This window comes from Diabrotica virgifera, chromosome 1 (assembly GCF_917563875.1).
Source record: "Diabrotica virgifera virgifera chromosome 1, PGI_DIABVI_V3a".
Taxonomy (NCBI): domain Eukaryota; kingdom Metazoa; phylum Arthropoda; class Insecta; order Coleoptera; family Chrysomelidae; genus Diabrotica; species Diabrotica virgifera.
Genome location: NC_065443.1, coordinates 210,502,704 through 210,516,436, shown reverse-complemented (window position 1 = coordinate 210,516,436; position 13,733 = coordinate 210,502,704). Strand labels below are relative to the sequence as shown.

The 13,733-nt window shown below is 32.8% G+C and overlaps 1 protein-coding gene across 1 annotated transcript in view; it reads right to left on the bottom strand.

Moving 5' to 3' along the window:
* LOC114346096 (uncharacterized) overlaps positions 1–13,733 on the bottom strand; it is a 951,713-nt gene continuing 937,980 nt past the window's right edge. Inside the window, exons 7-8 of the mRNA XM_028296888.2 lie at positions 12,788–13,002; positions 1–5,097 (exon numbers count right to left, since the gene is read on the bottom strand). Of these exons, the coding sequence (XP_028152689.1) occupies positions 4,661–5,097; positions 12,788–13,002 (652 nt within the window). The 3' untranslated portion in view covers positions 1–4,660. The remainder of the gene's footprint in view (positions 5,098–12,787; positions 13,003–13,733) is intronic.

Here is a 13,733-nt window from a genome sequence, read left to right as displayed (position 1 = left end):
TTATTTTTCGACATGACAGTTATTTTAGATAAATAGCTGTGCTGTTGTTGAACTGACCAAAGGTTTACAAATATGTGCCAACAGTATGACTTAAAATGGTTTCTTTGCGAGTAAATACATACATAAATTCACTTTTACCAACACATGACTGGTCTAAAATCGATAATAGTCTACATTCTACATAATGTAGCAAAAGAATGAATCAGCGACCGCAATTAGCAGCTCCAAACAGTTGTATCTCGAGAATATTCTGGCGAAAGCACGATATACATGGAATCGGTGGAGAGAGACGTGCGGTATGTGGAAGGTCACAATAGCTAGAGTTGGCGAAGTCTGGAACAATCGAGAATAACGTTATTTACTATTTAAGTGGAACGCGCTTTTATTTTAGACAAGGCGGAAACGGCGGGTTCGTTGATCACATTCTTGAGACATCCTAGAATAAGGTTCAAGAAGTCGCCCACGAGAAAAGTGGGCCAATTTTTTTTTAACATTTTTTTTTAATCAAATTGCAAAAATCAATATTTTGGCCCGGACTAATTTTTTTTTAGGTTTTTTGGACCATTCTGGACCAAAAAGATCTCTTATAATTTTTCTCTAAAGTTGATCTTTTTCGAGTTATATGCAAGTTAAAATTTGAAAAACGCGAAAATGGATATTTTTAAGGCTTAATAACTCGGTCAAAAATTATTACTTTGAAAGTCAGAAAGTGACTAAATCAAAGTTTAAAGTCGCCGTTACATGATCCTGAAGAAATCTGTGTCATTAATTTACTACTAAGCTGTTATTTTTAATTAATAACAATGAGTGGTTGTATCGTATTGACGCTGCAGTAAGTGTGAGTGCGAGTAAGACGCACAATTGGACTGCTGGAATAGCTTCTCTCTCGCACTCAGCATTTACAGCCCCGCACACGTGCATGGCGCTTATTATTATTACTTAAAAATAACAGCTTAGTAATAAAATAATGACAAAAATTTCTTCAGGATCTTGTAGGGGGGGCTTCAAACTTTGATTTAGTCATATATTGACTTTCATAATAATAACTTTTAACCGAGTTATTAAGCCTTGAAAATCGCCATTTTTCGTTTTTTTCAATTTTAAATTGCTTATAAGTCGAAAACGATCAACTTTAGAAAAAAATTATAAGAGACCTTTTTTGTCCAGAATGGTCCAAAAAATTAAAGAAAAAATTGTTCGGGCCAAAAATATTGATTCTTGCAATTTGATTAAAAAAAAATTATTAAAAAAAAATTGGCCCACTTTTCACTTGGGCGACTTCTTGAACCTTATTCTGGGATGTCTCACGAATGTGATTATGCAAAAAAATCTCATGGGAATATTTTTCCCTTCGAACCCGCCGTTTTCGCCTTGTCTATTTGAGTTTAGTTTAAGCTAGATATTTGTAAAGAAAACTTGTGTAAATAAATAATAAAGTCGTAAATAAATATGAACGCTCGTTTGAATATTACAATAATATGACAACATACTAAACTCAGAGTGCAAGATGTAAAAGGTCAACATAGGAGCAGAGTGTGGCTCGGGGCACCACTTTTGTGGAAAGATAACACAGAAACATAAACGGAGGAAATAGAATGAAAATAGAAAAACTATGTTTAACTTAGATTAGAAAGTACACGCTTATTATATTCCTGGAGAATGACACAAAAACTGGATGAAGCCCAGAAATCTATAACGGTGAATATCAGCATATAAAAAAAAGATTATAAAAGAGACAGTAGAAGAAGATTTAGGAAAATATGATTCAAGAACAAACAAACCTTATTATTCCGACCACGACCAAGAAATCGGAAATAACCCAGGCAACCAAGTGACGTCAATAACGTCGAGGAAACGTCAGCTTTTGGTTGAATATATACACGTGTTTGAACATTACGTCGTATAAACGTCTTTTGTAGGTGATTTTAAATACGTAAGATTAATGACGTTAAAATACGTTTAAAAATAGGTTTTCATTTCAGACATCCCAAGTCTGACCTCACAAAAATGGTAGGAGTTTAACGGGTAAATGCTTACAATATAATGTTGTATATTGACGTTTATAAGCTTAAATTGTTATAAGAAATTTTTCATTTATTGTGTACGTGCTTTGTGTGCTAAAAAAGGACTTTTCATTTAGATATTTAGTTGAAGAAACATGTTAATTAAGAAATTTTTATTCGTTTTTCTCAAGTGTAATGCAATAGTTCTTCTTGAAAACGGTTTGAGGTTATGTGTTTTGTTTTGGTGAATATTTTCTGTTAATGAACTAATTATGTGTTATCGAGTTTAATTAAATTAATTTGTTAATAAATTATTTATTAGTTTATATGTTGTTTCAGTTTTGACACAGTAAGTATACCTTAGCCTATAAGCTAAATTTAAACAATTAAATGAAAAATAGCAATACCAACAATACCCATACGAATAATTATTATTGTGTATTTTTAAAACCATAAAATGAAAACTAATCTAAAAAAAGACATAAAAACTACGTTTTTTAAATCACCTATTTAAAACGTGATAAAAATGACGTCAGTTATGGTGACTTATTCACGTGACTTTCGACGTCGAAAAAACGTAACAAACTGACGTGGTTTGGTGATAATTATGACGTCTGTTCAACGTTTTGTAAACGTTATTTGGTTGCCTGGGAAGATGAAGAAAGAGCAACTGTATCAAAAACTATTTCAAAAGGGAGACGACCAAACTTCACTCTTTTTCTCTTTCTCTAGATTTGTTACGAGTAGTAAACTATATAATGGTGAAAAATGTTTCATAAATTACTTTTAAATAATATTTTCATCCGACATCCTAGGGTCTACATTGAGTAAGAAGAAGAAGTACTGTTTTCAGACTTTATTAAATATTAAAATGTTTTTATATATATCCCATTGTTACTTTGTAATATACAGTGATGAGCGCGGTAGTAACCGGCAAAATAACGCAAAAGATGGAAAACATATTAAGTTGTGAGATAAAAAGAGATGAAACTAGTAGAGGTGGAAAATTTAGGGATAGAAACCTATAAATTTATATTATATTGATTGTTTCCCACGTTTAGACGTATCAGAGGAGTATGTCAACCAAAACTGTCACTTACACAGTGATAGTTGCCAAACTCGTCCGATACGTCTAAAGGTGGGAAACAATCAATATAATGTAAATTTATAGCTCTCTAAATTTCCCGCCTCTGAAAGTTCCATCTCTTTTTATCTCACAGCTTAATACGTTTTCCATATATTGCGTTATTTTGCCGGTTCTTAGCTTAGCGAGTTCATCACTGTATAATATAATAATTTAGTAGCAAGATTAAATTACCTTGGTTTCTCAAAATTTAAGATTTTTGTTGTAGTGTATTATGCAAAAGATTTTACATGATTATAGACAGCATCCTTTAAAAGCATACGTCTATAAAAATCACCCTTCTAATTATTAATTTTTGACAACAGAAATATTAACAACCAATATATTTATCAAATTAATAGTGAAAATAACTATAATAAACATTTCACAGATATTTGGCTAAAATATTTACATTAATTTGACATTTTTGCTTCAAACATTCTTTAACGAAGTAAAATATTAATATAATTTTTCTGCGACCGTTTAATAATATGCTCATTATTCACTATCTTTGAATAGATGATAATAACACCCATTACTTACCGTGAGTAATAGTGTATTACTCTCGGGTCATTACTCATAGGTTTAATTGATCAAATGATGCATGCCTAGTGGCATATGTGACAGATATAAAGGTCGAAACAGACTGTCATCTTTAAATTTGATCTGTGCAATCTTTAAATTTGATTATCTAAAATCTAACGGAAATACACCAAAATAGTGTTTATCTTTATGCGAATAATACTCACGGTCGAGACAATTGCACTTATAAATTGTACCAATATTATACGCCTTCTAATAGTAGGTAACCAACTATGCTGCGTACTATTGATGAACTACATTTGTTATTATAAATTTTTAAAATATAAATGTATACCATCTTCATCAACTTCATCTTTTATAAATTTTTAATTTAGAGAGAAATTGATAATTATAGTTTTTTACTAATAAAAATAGATGGTCGTAGAAAAAGTATAGTATTCTACTCGCATGTAATGTTAATTGCTCACTCTGATGAATTACGACACTCGCCTTCGGCTCGCGTCGCAAACTTCATCATCGTGAGTAACAGCCATATGTTCGTTGAATAATATACTAATTTTTATTATAGGTATATAATTTCTCGTTTTTTTAGAAATATTTTAACGTATAGCTATGAAATAGTAAACAACATTAAAACCAAAGCAAGAAACCACCACAAGCTGTCGATTTTTTAAAACGAAATCTAGTACAAAACATCTTTTAATACCGCATCCTACATCTTACTAAATTGCAAACCTAAATCACAATAAGAAAGTAATATCACGGTTTCTTTATATTGATATATTTCTATCAGAATAGACATGACGTCATTTATTGGGCATTACCTAAGCACATTTAGCCGTTACTTAAGGTTATGTCGGAAATAGTTATTTTTAGGAAAATAGTTAATGACATGAGACAACGTGTCATATCACTGAATGACGTCATTTCATTCTTATCATAAATTAAGGGGATAATTACTATACAACCGCCCCAGAGGGTCCTCCCCGGGTCACCTTGGCTTTACGAACATACTTTCAATATTCAGAAGTTCCTTTACTTTTTCGGTATATTTCACTAGCGCTATCTTAGTTGCGCGTGTGTTGATCTTTTCACCAGCGTTCAAAAACTGACAACACCGCGCCTGTTCCAAGAACTCCGCCATCTTGAGTTCTCGCAGCACCGATTTGTAGTTCGCACTGCCGCTGGATGTAGAGGGTTGGCTCGGCGGGCAGATCTGCTTCAGGAGAGCATCCCTGGACTTGATCTTGAGGATCGTCGAAAGATCCTGCAGCAGTACCCATCGGTCGGTGGGGGGTTCATTGCGTAACGTGTAGAGGTTAGGTGGAAGCGATTCTGACAATTCGAATTCCGTTTCTTCTTCCTCTATCACGGGATCTGGTTCTGGGGCATCATCTACAACGTTGTAACCCATTTGGTCCACGGGATCTAAAACATTAGTCAGATTTATAATAAGATATCAAATTTTTGTGTCAGCTAGAATTATAATTGAAGGGATTTTTCTCAACAAGAGGAACTGTTGAAACTTATATATTTTCTTACAAAGAATATTATGCAAGACATTATATACATTTGTAACGATTAAAAAAATCCTACGACTTATGCATGATTTCAATTCCTATCCTGTTACGCCAGTCACTAAGAGCAAGAACAGGATATTACCTCCGAATTAGTATCCTTGATATTACCTCCATGCAGTAGGATACCAGTAGAAATTTTGGGAATAGCCTCTACTTATCTCCTAATTCAAAGTCTACCTTATTTTTGGTCAAAATAACCACGGAAGTGACTAAAAAGCCTAATAATAAGCAAAAACTGTTCTATTTTTTTTTTTGAAAATTGAATACTTTTTGAGTTATTCGTGGTTGAAAATTGACCATTTTCATTGAAAAATGACACCTTTTCGGACGGTTTTTTTACGAATACCTTAAAAACTTCTAAACCTTAATGCATCTATTTAAAGAAACTATATAAACGATTTTTGTAGCTTACGAAGTTTCTTCGTAAATCTTTTAGTTATAATACAAAAAGAGATATGGTAGGTGACAAGAGTTTGTTTTTTTGGTGCATGCTCAAATCGGTGTATTCAACTTGAAATAACAGAGAAACGGTCGATTTTAGGTATAATATAATGCTACCAATACGTTTTGCAGTGCAATATTGCTAATTTTAAAGGTCTTTTCAAGTACTACAAAAGGTATTGGTAACATTATACACCTAAAATCGACCGATTCTCTGTTATTTCAAGTTGAATATACCGATTTGAGCATGCACCAAAAAAACAAACTCTTTTCACCTACCATACCTGTTTTTGTATTATAACTAGAAGATTTATCAAGGAACGAGTCTCTTTATTTTCTTATAAGCTACAAAAATGTTTTATATATTTTTGTTAGTAGGCTGCATAGTTTTTAAGATATTCGCAAAAAACCGCCCGAAAAGGTGGCATTTTTCAATCAAAATGGCCAATTTTCAACTACGAATAACCCAAAAAGTGTTGAGTTTTCAAAAAAATATATAGGATAGTTTTTGCTTAGAATTAGGTTCTCTAGCCACTTCCGTGATTGACCAACAAATTTTCCACCCTCTTGAAGGTGTGGGAACCGCCCCCAAGATAAAAAGCGCCAAAGTATACAGGGTAGACTTTGTTTCTTGAGCTATTCCCTACTTGCTGTGAAAATATCAAGTAAATCGATGTAGTAGGATGGAATTCGGAGCCAAATACCCTCATTGACTGCCCTATGTATAGTGTTTTGCCACGACATGCCGCGGCAGTTTGATATTCTAAAGCTAAAGTATCAATATTAGTAGTTTGTTTTAAGCACCTGAATTTCATCTAAACCAGTGGTTCTCAATATTTTTGAGTCATGTACCACAAAATACTTTTTATTTATTTTTTGGTACCATCTAACTGAAATACCTATCTAGCTAGGTAATCTACTTAACTATAATAGTGGTGATAATTTTGGCTGTGTTTTTGCGGGTATACCGCAAATAATATGCACCACCAGTGGTACAGGTGATTCGGTCGCTGACCAGCGAATAGAACACACGTGTTTAGCTCGTATCTTAACTCGATTCTCGGGCAGATATAGCAATAAAACAATTGTGTTATACAAAAGTGCAGTGTAACTATAAACCAATATATGTAGGTACATAAATAAACAACCTAATTAGTTAACTAATTATACAGTGAAAAAATCGGAAAAAAGTAATTCCAACGATAAGGAATTAAATTCTTGTGTAAAGTGATAAAAACTTGTGTGATATCGAATATAAACAAAGCAGGTTTTGCAGTAGGTGGAAACAAAACAATATTGTGAATGGTGTATTTCTACAGGAAAATAAAGCATATTAATAAACAGAATCAGCTGTAAGTAGAAAACTTTATTATAATATAATTAATTTTATTATAAACAGATAACCAGGGCCGGATTTTGATTTTGATTTTACCTAGGAATAAAAGTGCTGGAAAATTAGTAACGGCTAGCGCGGGTGCGGGTGGGAATTTGAACTGTGAGTAGAGTTCTCCACGAAACTTCACCCGTGACGCATTGACTAATAACTCTAGCACGAAAAATAACTAGGAATTAAGAACAATGAGTTCAGATAGCGAATTAGATGATGAAATGAAAAGGAGAAGGGAAGAGGAGGAACATCCCAGCAAAAAATCAAAAATAACAGCTAGAACATCACAAAAAACAGATGAAGATAACATAAGTGGAATGGAACAAATGATGAAAATGATGAGGGAATTAGCAATGGATATAAAAGACATAAAAAAAGAACAATATAGATCTGGAGACGAAATCACACAACTAAAGAATGAAATTAAAGAACTGAAAGATCAACAAAGCGGCTACAAAGATGAAATAAAAAAGCTGCGAGAAACAAACGAAAAAGCTATAAATCAAATAGGTCAATTAGAAAAAGAAATTAGTATAGCAAATGAAAAAATAGAGAAATTGGAAAGAGAAAGAAAGAGAAAAAATGTAATAATACAAGGAATAAAAATTGATACAAATGATCAGAAAGTTTTACGAGGGGCTATGGAGAAATTTATGGAAAAAGAGCTACAAGTTTCAGTAGATGTAAATGGAGCAAGGAAAATAGGAGAAAATACTGTCATAGTGGAACTCAACAGCGTGAAAAACAAAATAGAAGTAATGAAAAATAAAAGTAAATTAAAAACCAAAAAGGACGAAAGAATCTATATTAATGATGATATGTCAAAAGAAGAAAGAATTATTCAGAAAGAAATTAGAAGCAAGGCTATGGTAGAGAGGCATAATGGAAAAAATGTAAAAATAGGATACCAGAAGCTAATCATTAATGGTGAAATATGGACATGGAATAACAGCCAACAACAACTCATAAAAGAGAAAAATATACAACCAAAAAACTAGCAATACAACGAAAGCAGACTGAAATAACGGAGACGACATGGCAAAGTACAGGTACACGAAATAGACAAAATGTACAGATTATTAATGAAAAGCAGCCCATAAAAGAACATATATTAGTAGGAACATGGAATGTAAGAGGAACATACGAAGAAGGAAAACTGAAACACCTAGTAGATGAATGTAAAAAATATAAATTCGAAATAGTAGCACTACAAGAAACGAAACAACTAGGCCAAAACTCAATGGAAATAAATGACTATTTAATTTTCAATAGCGGAGGCGAAAATAGAATGTTAGGCACAGGATTTGTAGTAAACAAAAAGCTGAAAGATCTAATCGTTGACTTTAAACCAATTTCAGAGAGAATATGCATACTAAGAATAAGAGGAAAATACCAAAAAATAACATTTATAAACATACATGCACCGACTGAAGAGAAAAACATAGAGATAAAGGAAGACTTCTACAGTCAAATAGATACAGTATTCGAAAATATTCCCAAATACGATATAAAAATAGTGCTAGGTGATGCTAATGCCAAAATAGGAAAAGAAGAAATATACACACCCACCATAGGAAAATATAGTCTGCATGAAACAACGAATGAAAATGGTCACCTCTTAATAGATTTTGCAAAAGAAAAAAACATGATCGTTATGAGCACGTACTTTCAACACAAAAGAATATATCAAGGAACATGGAGATCACCAGATGGAAAAACCATAAATCAAATAGATCATGTGCTCATCGAAAAAGACATGGAAAAATGTATAAAGAACATAAGAACATATAGAGGACCGGATGCAGACACAGATCACTTTATAGTCGGAATACAACTTAAACAGGTTATACCAGTTCTTAGAAATCAACAGAAAAAAAGGTACAAAGTAACTAAACCTATTAGACTACTGTCAGAAGAAGAACAAAGTAAATATGAAAGACTAGTCACTAGAGAACTGGAAAATATTGCAAAAAATGAAAACATCGAACAAAAATGGACGCAAATAAAAGTATGTATGACCAAAGCAGCGCAAGTCAGTAATAGAAATATAAAAGATGGATTCAAAGAATGGTTTGATGAAGAATGTAAAATAGAACTGGATGAAAGAAATAAGTTAAGACTCAAAATGATGCAAGTGAAAACACCAGAGATGGAGATACAATACAACGAACAAAGAAAACGAACTAAAAGAATCATAAGAGCAAAGAAAAGAAAGTACAACGAAGATAAATTGAAATGCATAGAAGAAAACTATAAAAATGGAGAAGTCAGGAACTTATATCAAGGAGTAAAAAATGAGAAAAAGGGGTTCCAAAGAAAACCTGTACACTATAAAAACAAAAATGGAAGGAATTTAGTAAGCGACGAAGAAATACTGAGCAGATGGAGAGAATACTTCGAAGAGCTTCTAAATGAAATTCCCACAACAGAATATGCAGAAGAAGAAGAAGAAGGACCGAATGAAAATATTGATCAAGAAGAAATACAGGAAAGACCGCCTAATGAAAAAGAAATAAAAGAAATAATAGAAAAACTAAAGAAAAACAAGAGCCCAGGTAAGGATGAAATAACAGCTGAAATGTTTAAATATGGAGGACCAGTACTAATTAAGCATTTGGAAAAGCTGATAAAAGAAATTTGGGAACAAGAACACATACCAAAAGAATGGACTGAAGCCACACTGTGTCCAATTCACAAAAAAGGCGACAAAAGTTTATGCCATAATTACAGGGGAGTAGCCCTACTAAACGTTGCATATAAAATACTTGCAGTACATATAAAAGACAAGATAACACAAAAGATAGATAATGACATAGGAGAATATCAATGTGGATTCAGAAGAGGACGCAGCACGGTGGATCAAATTTTCCTGCTGCGTGAGATACAAGCGGAAAGCTACGAATACGGAAAATCTACAATGGCCCTATTCATTGACTTTAAACAAGCTTTTGACAGAGTTAAACGAAAAGAAATATACAAAGCACTATGTGAAATTGGAATTAGTAAAAAATTAATAAAGATGGTAAAAGTTACACTCAGAGAAACAGAGAACAGGGTTAAAATAAATGGAAAGGAAACAGATAAGTTTAGGGTCGGTGAAGGGGTACGACAAGGAGACCCACTGTCATCACTGTTGTTTAGTATCCTTCTTGAAATAGTCATCAGAGAAGCCGAAATTAACAGGACAGGACTTGTATACCAACGAAAACACCAATGCTTGGCATTCGCTGATGACATAGTAATGATAGCCAGAAGCAAACAAGAATTAAAAGAAATACTAAAAAGACTAGAGGCGATAGGAAGAAAGAAAGGGATATACATAAACGAAGAAAAGACTAAATATATGGAATGGACAGAACGAGAATACACACAAGGACAATACCTGACAATAAACACAGAGGCAAAAATATATAAATTCGAGGAAGTAGAGAGATTCCAATATCTAGGAGCGACATTCACTAGGAGACCAAATATAAAAGAAGAAATCCAAGCGAGAATTATGGCTGGCAATCGTTGTATCTTTGCTCTAAACAACTTATTGAGAAATAAGAACATATCTAGAGGGGCTAAGATAAGAATATACAAGACAGTGATAAGACCTATAGTCTTGTATGCCAGTGAAACATGGACGATGAACAAATCCGAGCAAGTCATGCTTAAAGTATGGGAAAGAAAAGTCCTAAGAAAAATATTTGGCGGAAAGATATGGAATGGAATGTGGATAAGAAGACCAAATGTGGAATTGGAGAGGATGTATGGTGAACCAAACATAGTAGGGATCGTAAAATCACAAAGACTGAGATGGTTGGGACATATCCAAAGGATGCCAAACACGAGACTTCCCAAAAAAATACTAACGGGAGGAATAGGAGGAAAGAAGAAGAAAGGTAGACCGAAAACCAGATGGAAGAAAGATGTTGAAAAAGACATAGAAGAACTGAAAATCACAAATTGGAAAAATAAAGCAGCAAATAGGAGAGATTGGAAAGGAATAGTAAACCAAGCCATGGGCCTTCTAGGCCTGGAGAGCTAAACTATATATATATATAGTGGTACAGGTACCACAGGTTGAGAACCGCTGATCTAAATGTTTTAATTTGAACTATTTGTTTATATCTGGAGTAGCCTCTAATGGAATTGTTTGTTTATCTAAAGTCGCTGAGAAGCGAACATCTCGTTGGATATTATTGTTCCTTTGCTATTGACCAAAATTAAATCATACGATATCACCCAGGCTTTGAGTGTGAAGATTTGAGATTTGTGACGATGAAAATTTCCGTCACTTTCCATTTACATCTTTTCTGGGGAAGTCATCCCAATGGGAGAAAAGCCATACTGGCCTTTTTAGGCCATAATATGGACATTTGTACAATGTTTGGGTGATCGAATACACCTTTGGCGATACAAGTATATCTTTGGCAGTAGTTAGTGATGTTAAGTGACAAAAAGCAGTCAATAAATTTATGCGAAGTAGTTCTGTTAAATAATGTTTATAATTTATAGAGTTTTGTTAAAAACAAGATATTGTAAGTTTTTAATTTTTTTTTATAAATCTTGCAACAACAAATTAATAACAGAGCTAAATATTTCGATTTGGAGAACAATTGAAAAACAACGTACATAGTAGTACTTTTGTTGTTTTCTTTGTACAACACTAATAGGTATCAAATTATAATGTTTTTCCTTTGTTTGCAACATTTGGACATGTTTATAAGATCGGAAAGATTTTCAACTAAAAATATGTTTTGACTAATAATAATAAATATGGTTTGTAAGTAACAATTTTGTACTGCTTATTGTTTTATTTTTGATAATCAATCTACTTTTCTCTTGGACAACCAAATTTTGATTAAGACTAAACAAGGTAGGTGTGATTGTTACTTGTTATTTGTTACCTGTTTATTTGCTTGTATGTATTTGTATTTTAATTTTAAGAGTTTTCTTTGTCTCTCTAAGAAAAGACAAAGTGGCGCCTTTCTTGGCAAATTATTTTCTATTTTGTTTTCTTCGAACTATTTATCAAAAATTTCTAGTTTAGCTCTAGTAGCTATCATCTCCTTAGGTTTTCCCCCAATTCTATTTATATTTCTGACCTAGTAAGAAGATTCAAAGAACCACCCACACATCTCTTCCGATTCATATTCTTCTCTTCGTTTATCTTTGTGTTGATAACCTTTGTGTGTTATAGATGTGAATGTATAGCTCCAACAGATCCAACATATTTCTTCGCAATACCCAGCTTTTACATTCTATGTTACCATTGTTCTAATTAGTGTCTATTTTGCCATTCACGAAACATACTTTGACTTTTTGGCATCCTTAACACTTCTTCATTTTCGTTCTCGTCTACTCCCACATAATATGTAAACCTCTTCCCCTTTTCAATTCTTGAGTTTTAGTATCTGCTTTTACAGATAGTTGTAAATATATTTCAAATGCGACCTATAACCATATAGTTTCTCCTTTCTTGGTTTATTTTTCATCTAAAAATGTACTTGCCTTGGCTATTAGTTCCCTTGCCATGTTAGGCAGTGCTATTCACTGATATTAGCTTTTGAACATCTGGATGAACCTATTTAATGTGTGAGGCTTTTTTGAACAGTATGAAAATCGAAATTCTAGGAATATACGTAAATAACATCAATATAATAAAAATGTGTGTACCATTTTTCTTCATTTCAAAATCAAATCAATATATTTCAAAACTTACCAAACACAGTAGCTGGACCATGTAAATTCCATTGCGAACCGGCCTCCCCTTCTATATCATTCAAATGATTCATCAGGAAGTCTTTGGTTACCTCGTCATTGGTTAGAGCCAAGGGCGTTAGACCTGAATAGGTCGCCAATGTGGGATCAGCACCATATGAAAGTAGTAGCCTGGCTATCTCAACGCAGCCGTTCTCCACTGCTTCATGAAGCGGCCTAGAAAGATAATAATAATAATAGAATTAAGAAACAATTCTAAAAAAAAAAAAGAACGTGGCACTCTTGCAATGCCCACAGAAGTGAAATGCTTCCTAGAGCGGGTTATTACTATATTATGTAGGTTAATGCACTTTTATGTCAGCTTATTACTGAATTGTTAATACATATTTTTTATAATAACATTTAAGTTCTTTAAAATTAAAAAAATTGAAATGTTGAATGGGTTGCATGTGCCTGCTTATGAGTACCTGTTTGCTCATATGCTTTTTCTCATGACCATGAGCATCTTTCACTGCGTCACAGTTTTTCGATTTCATTCTAACGCATTAAATTGTATGTGACAGAAAAAAACGCTCGTCGGTGATTACATTTCATCGGTTACATCTATAACATTTATTCTAGTTGTCAATAGATGGCGCTATAATCGAAAAAAAAATATTTACGAATTATATAATATATCTACGTATATAATCTGTACAATTTATAAGACTATACAAATCAAAGAAAATACCATTTTATAAATGCAATAAACACAATTGATATTTGTTTTTATGCCAAATTGCAAATAAAATATGACAACTGTCAGATTTAACTAAAATGTCATGTCACTAAAATGTATATTATCACGGACTTACCTTTTTTCTATCATTTGTGACGCACTGAAAAATGCTCATGAAAAGAAGCATATGTATGCATACGTATGTATTTGTTTGTTGTTCTGAACTGTC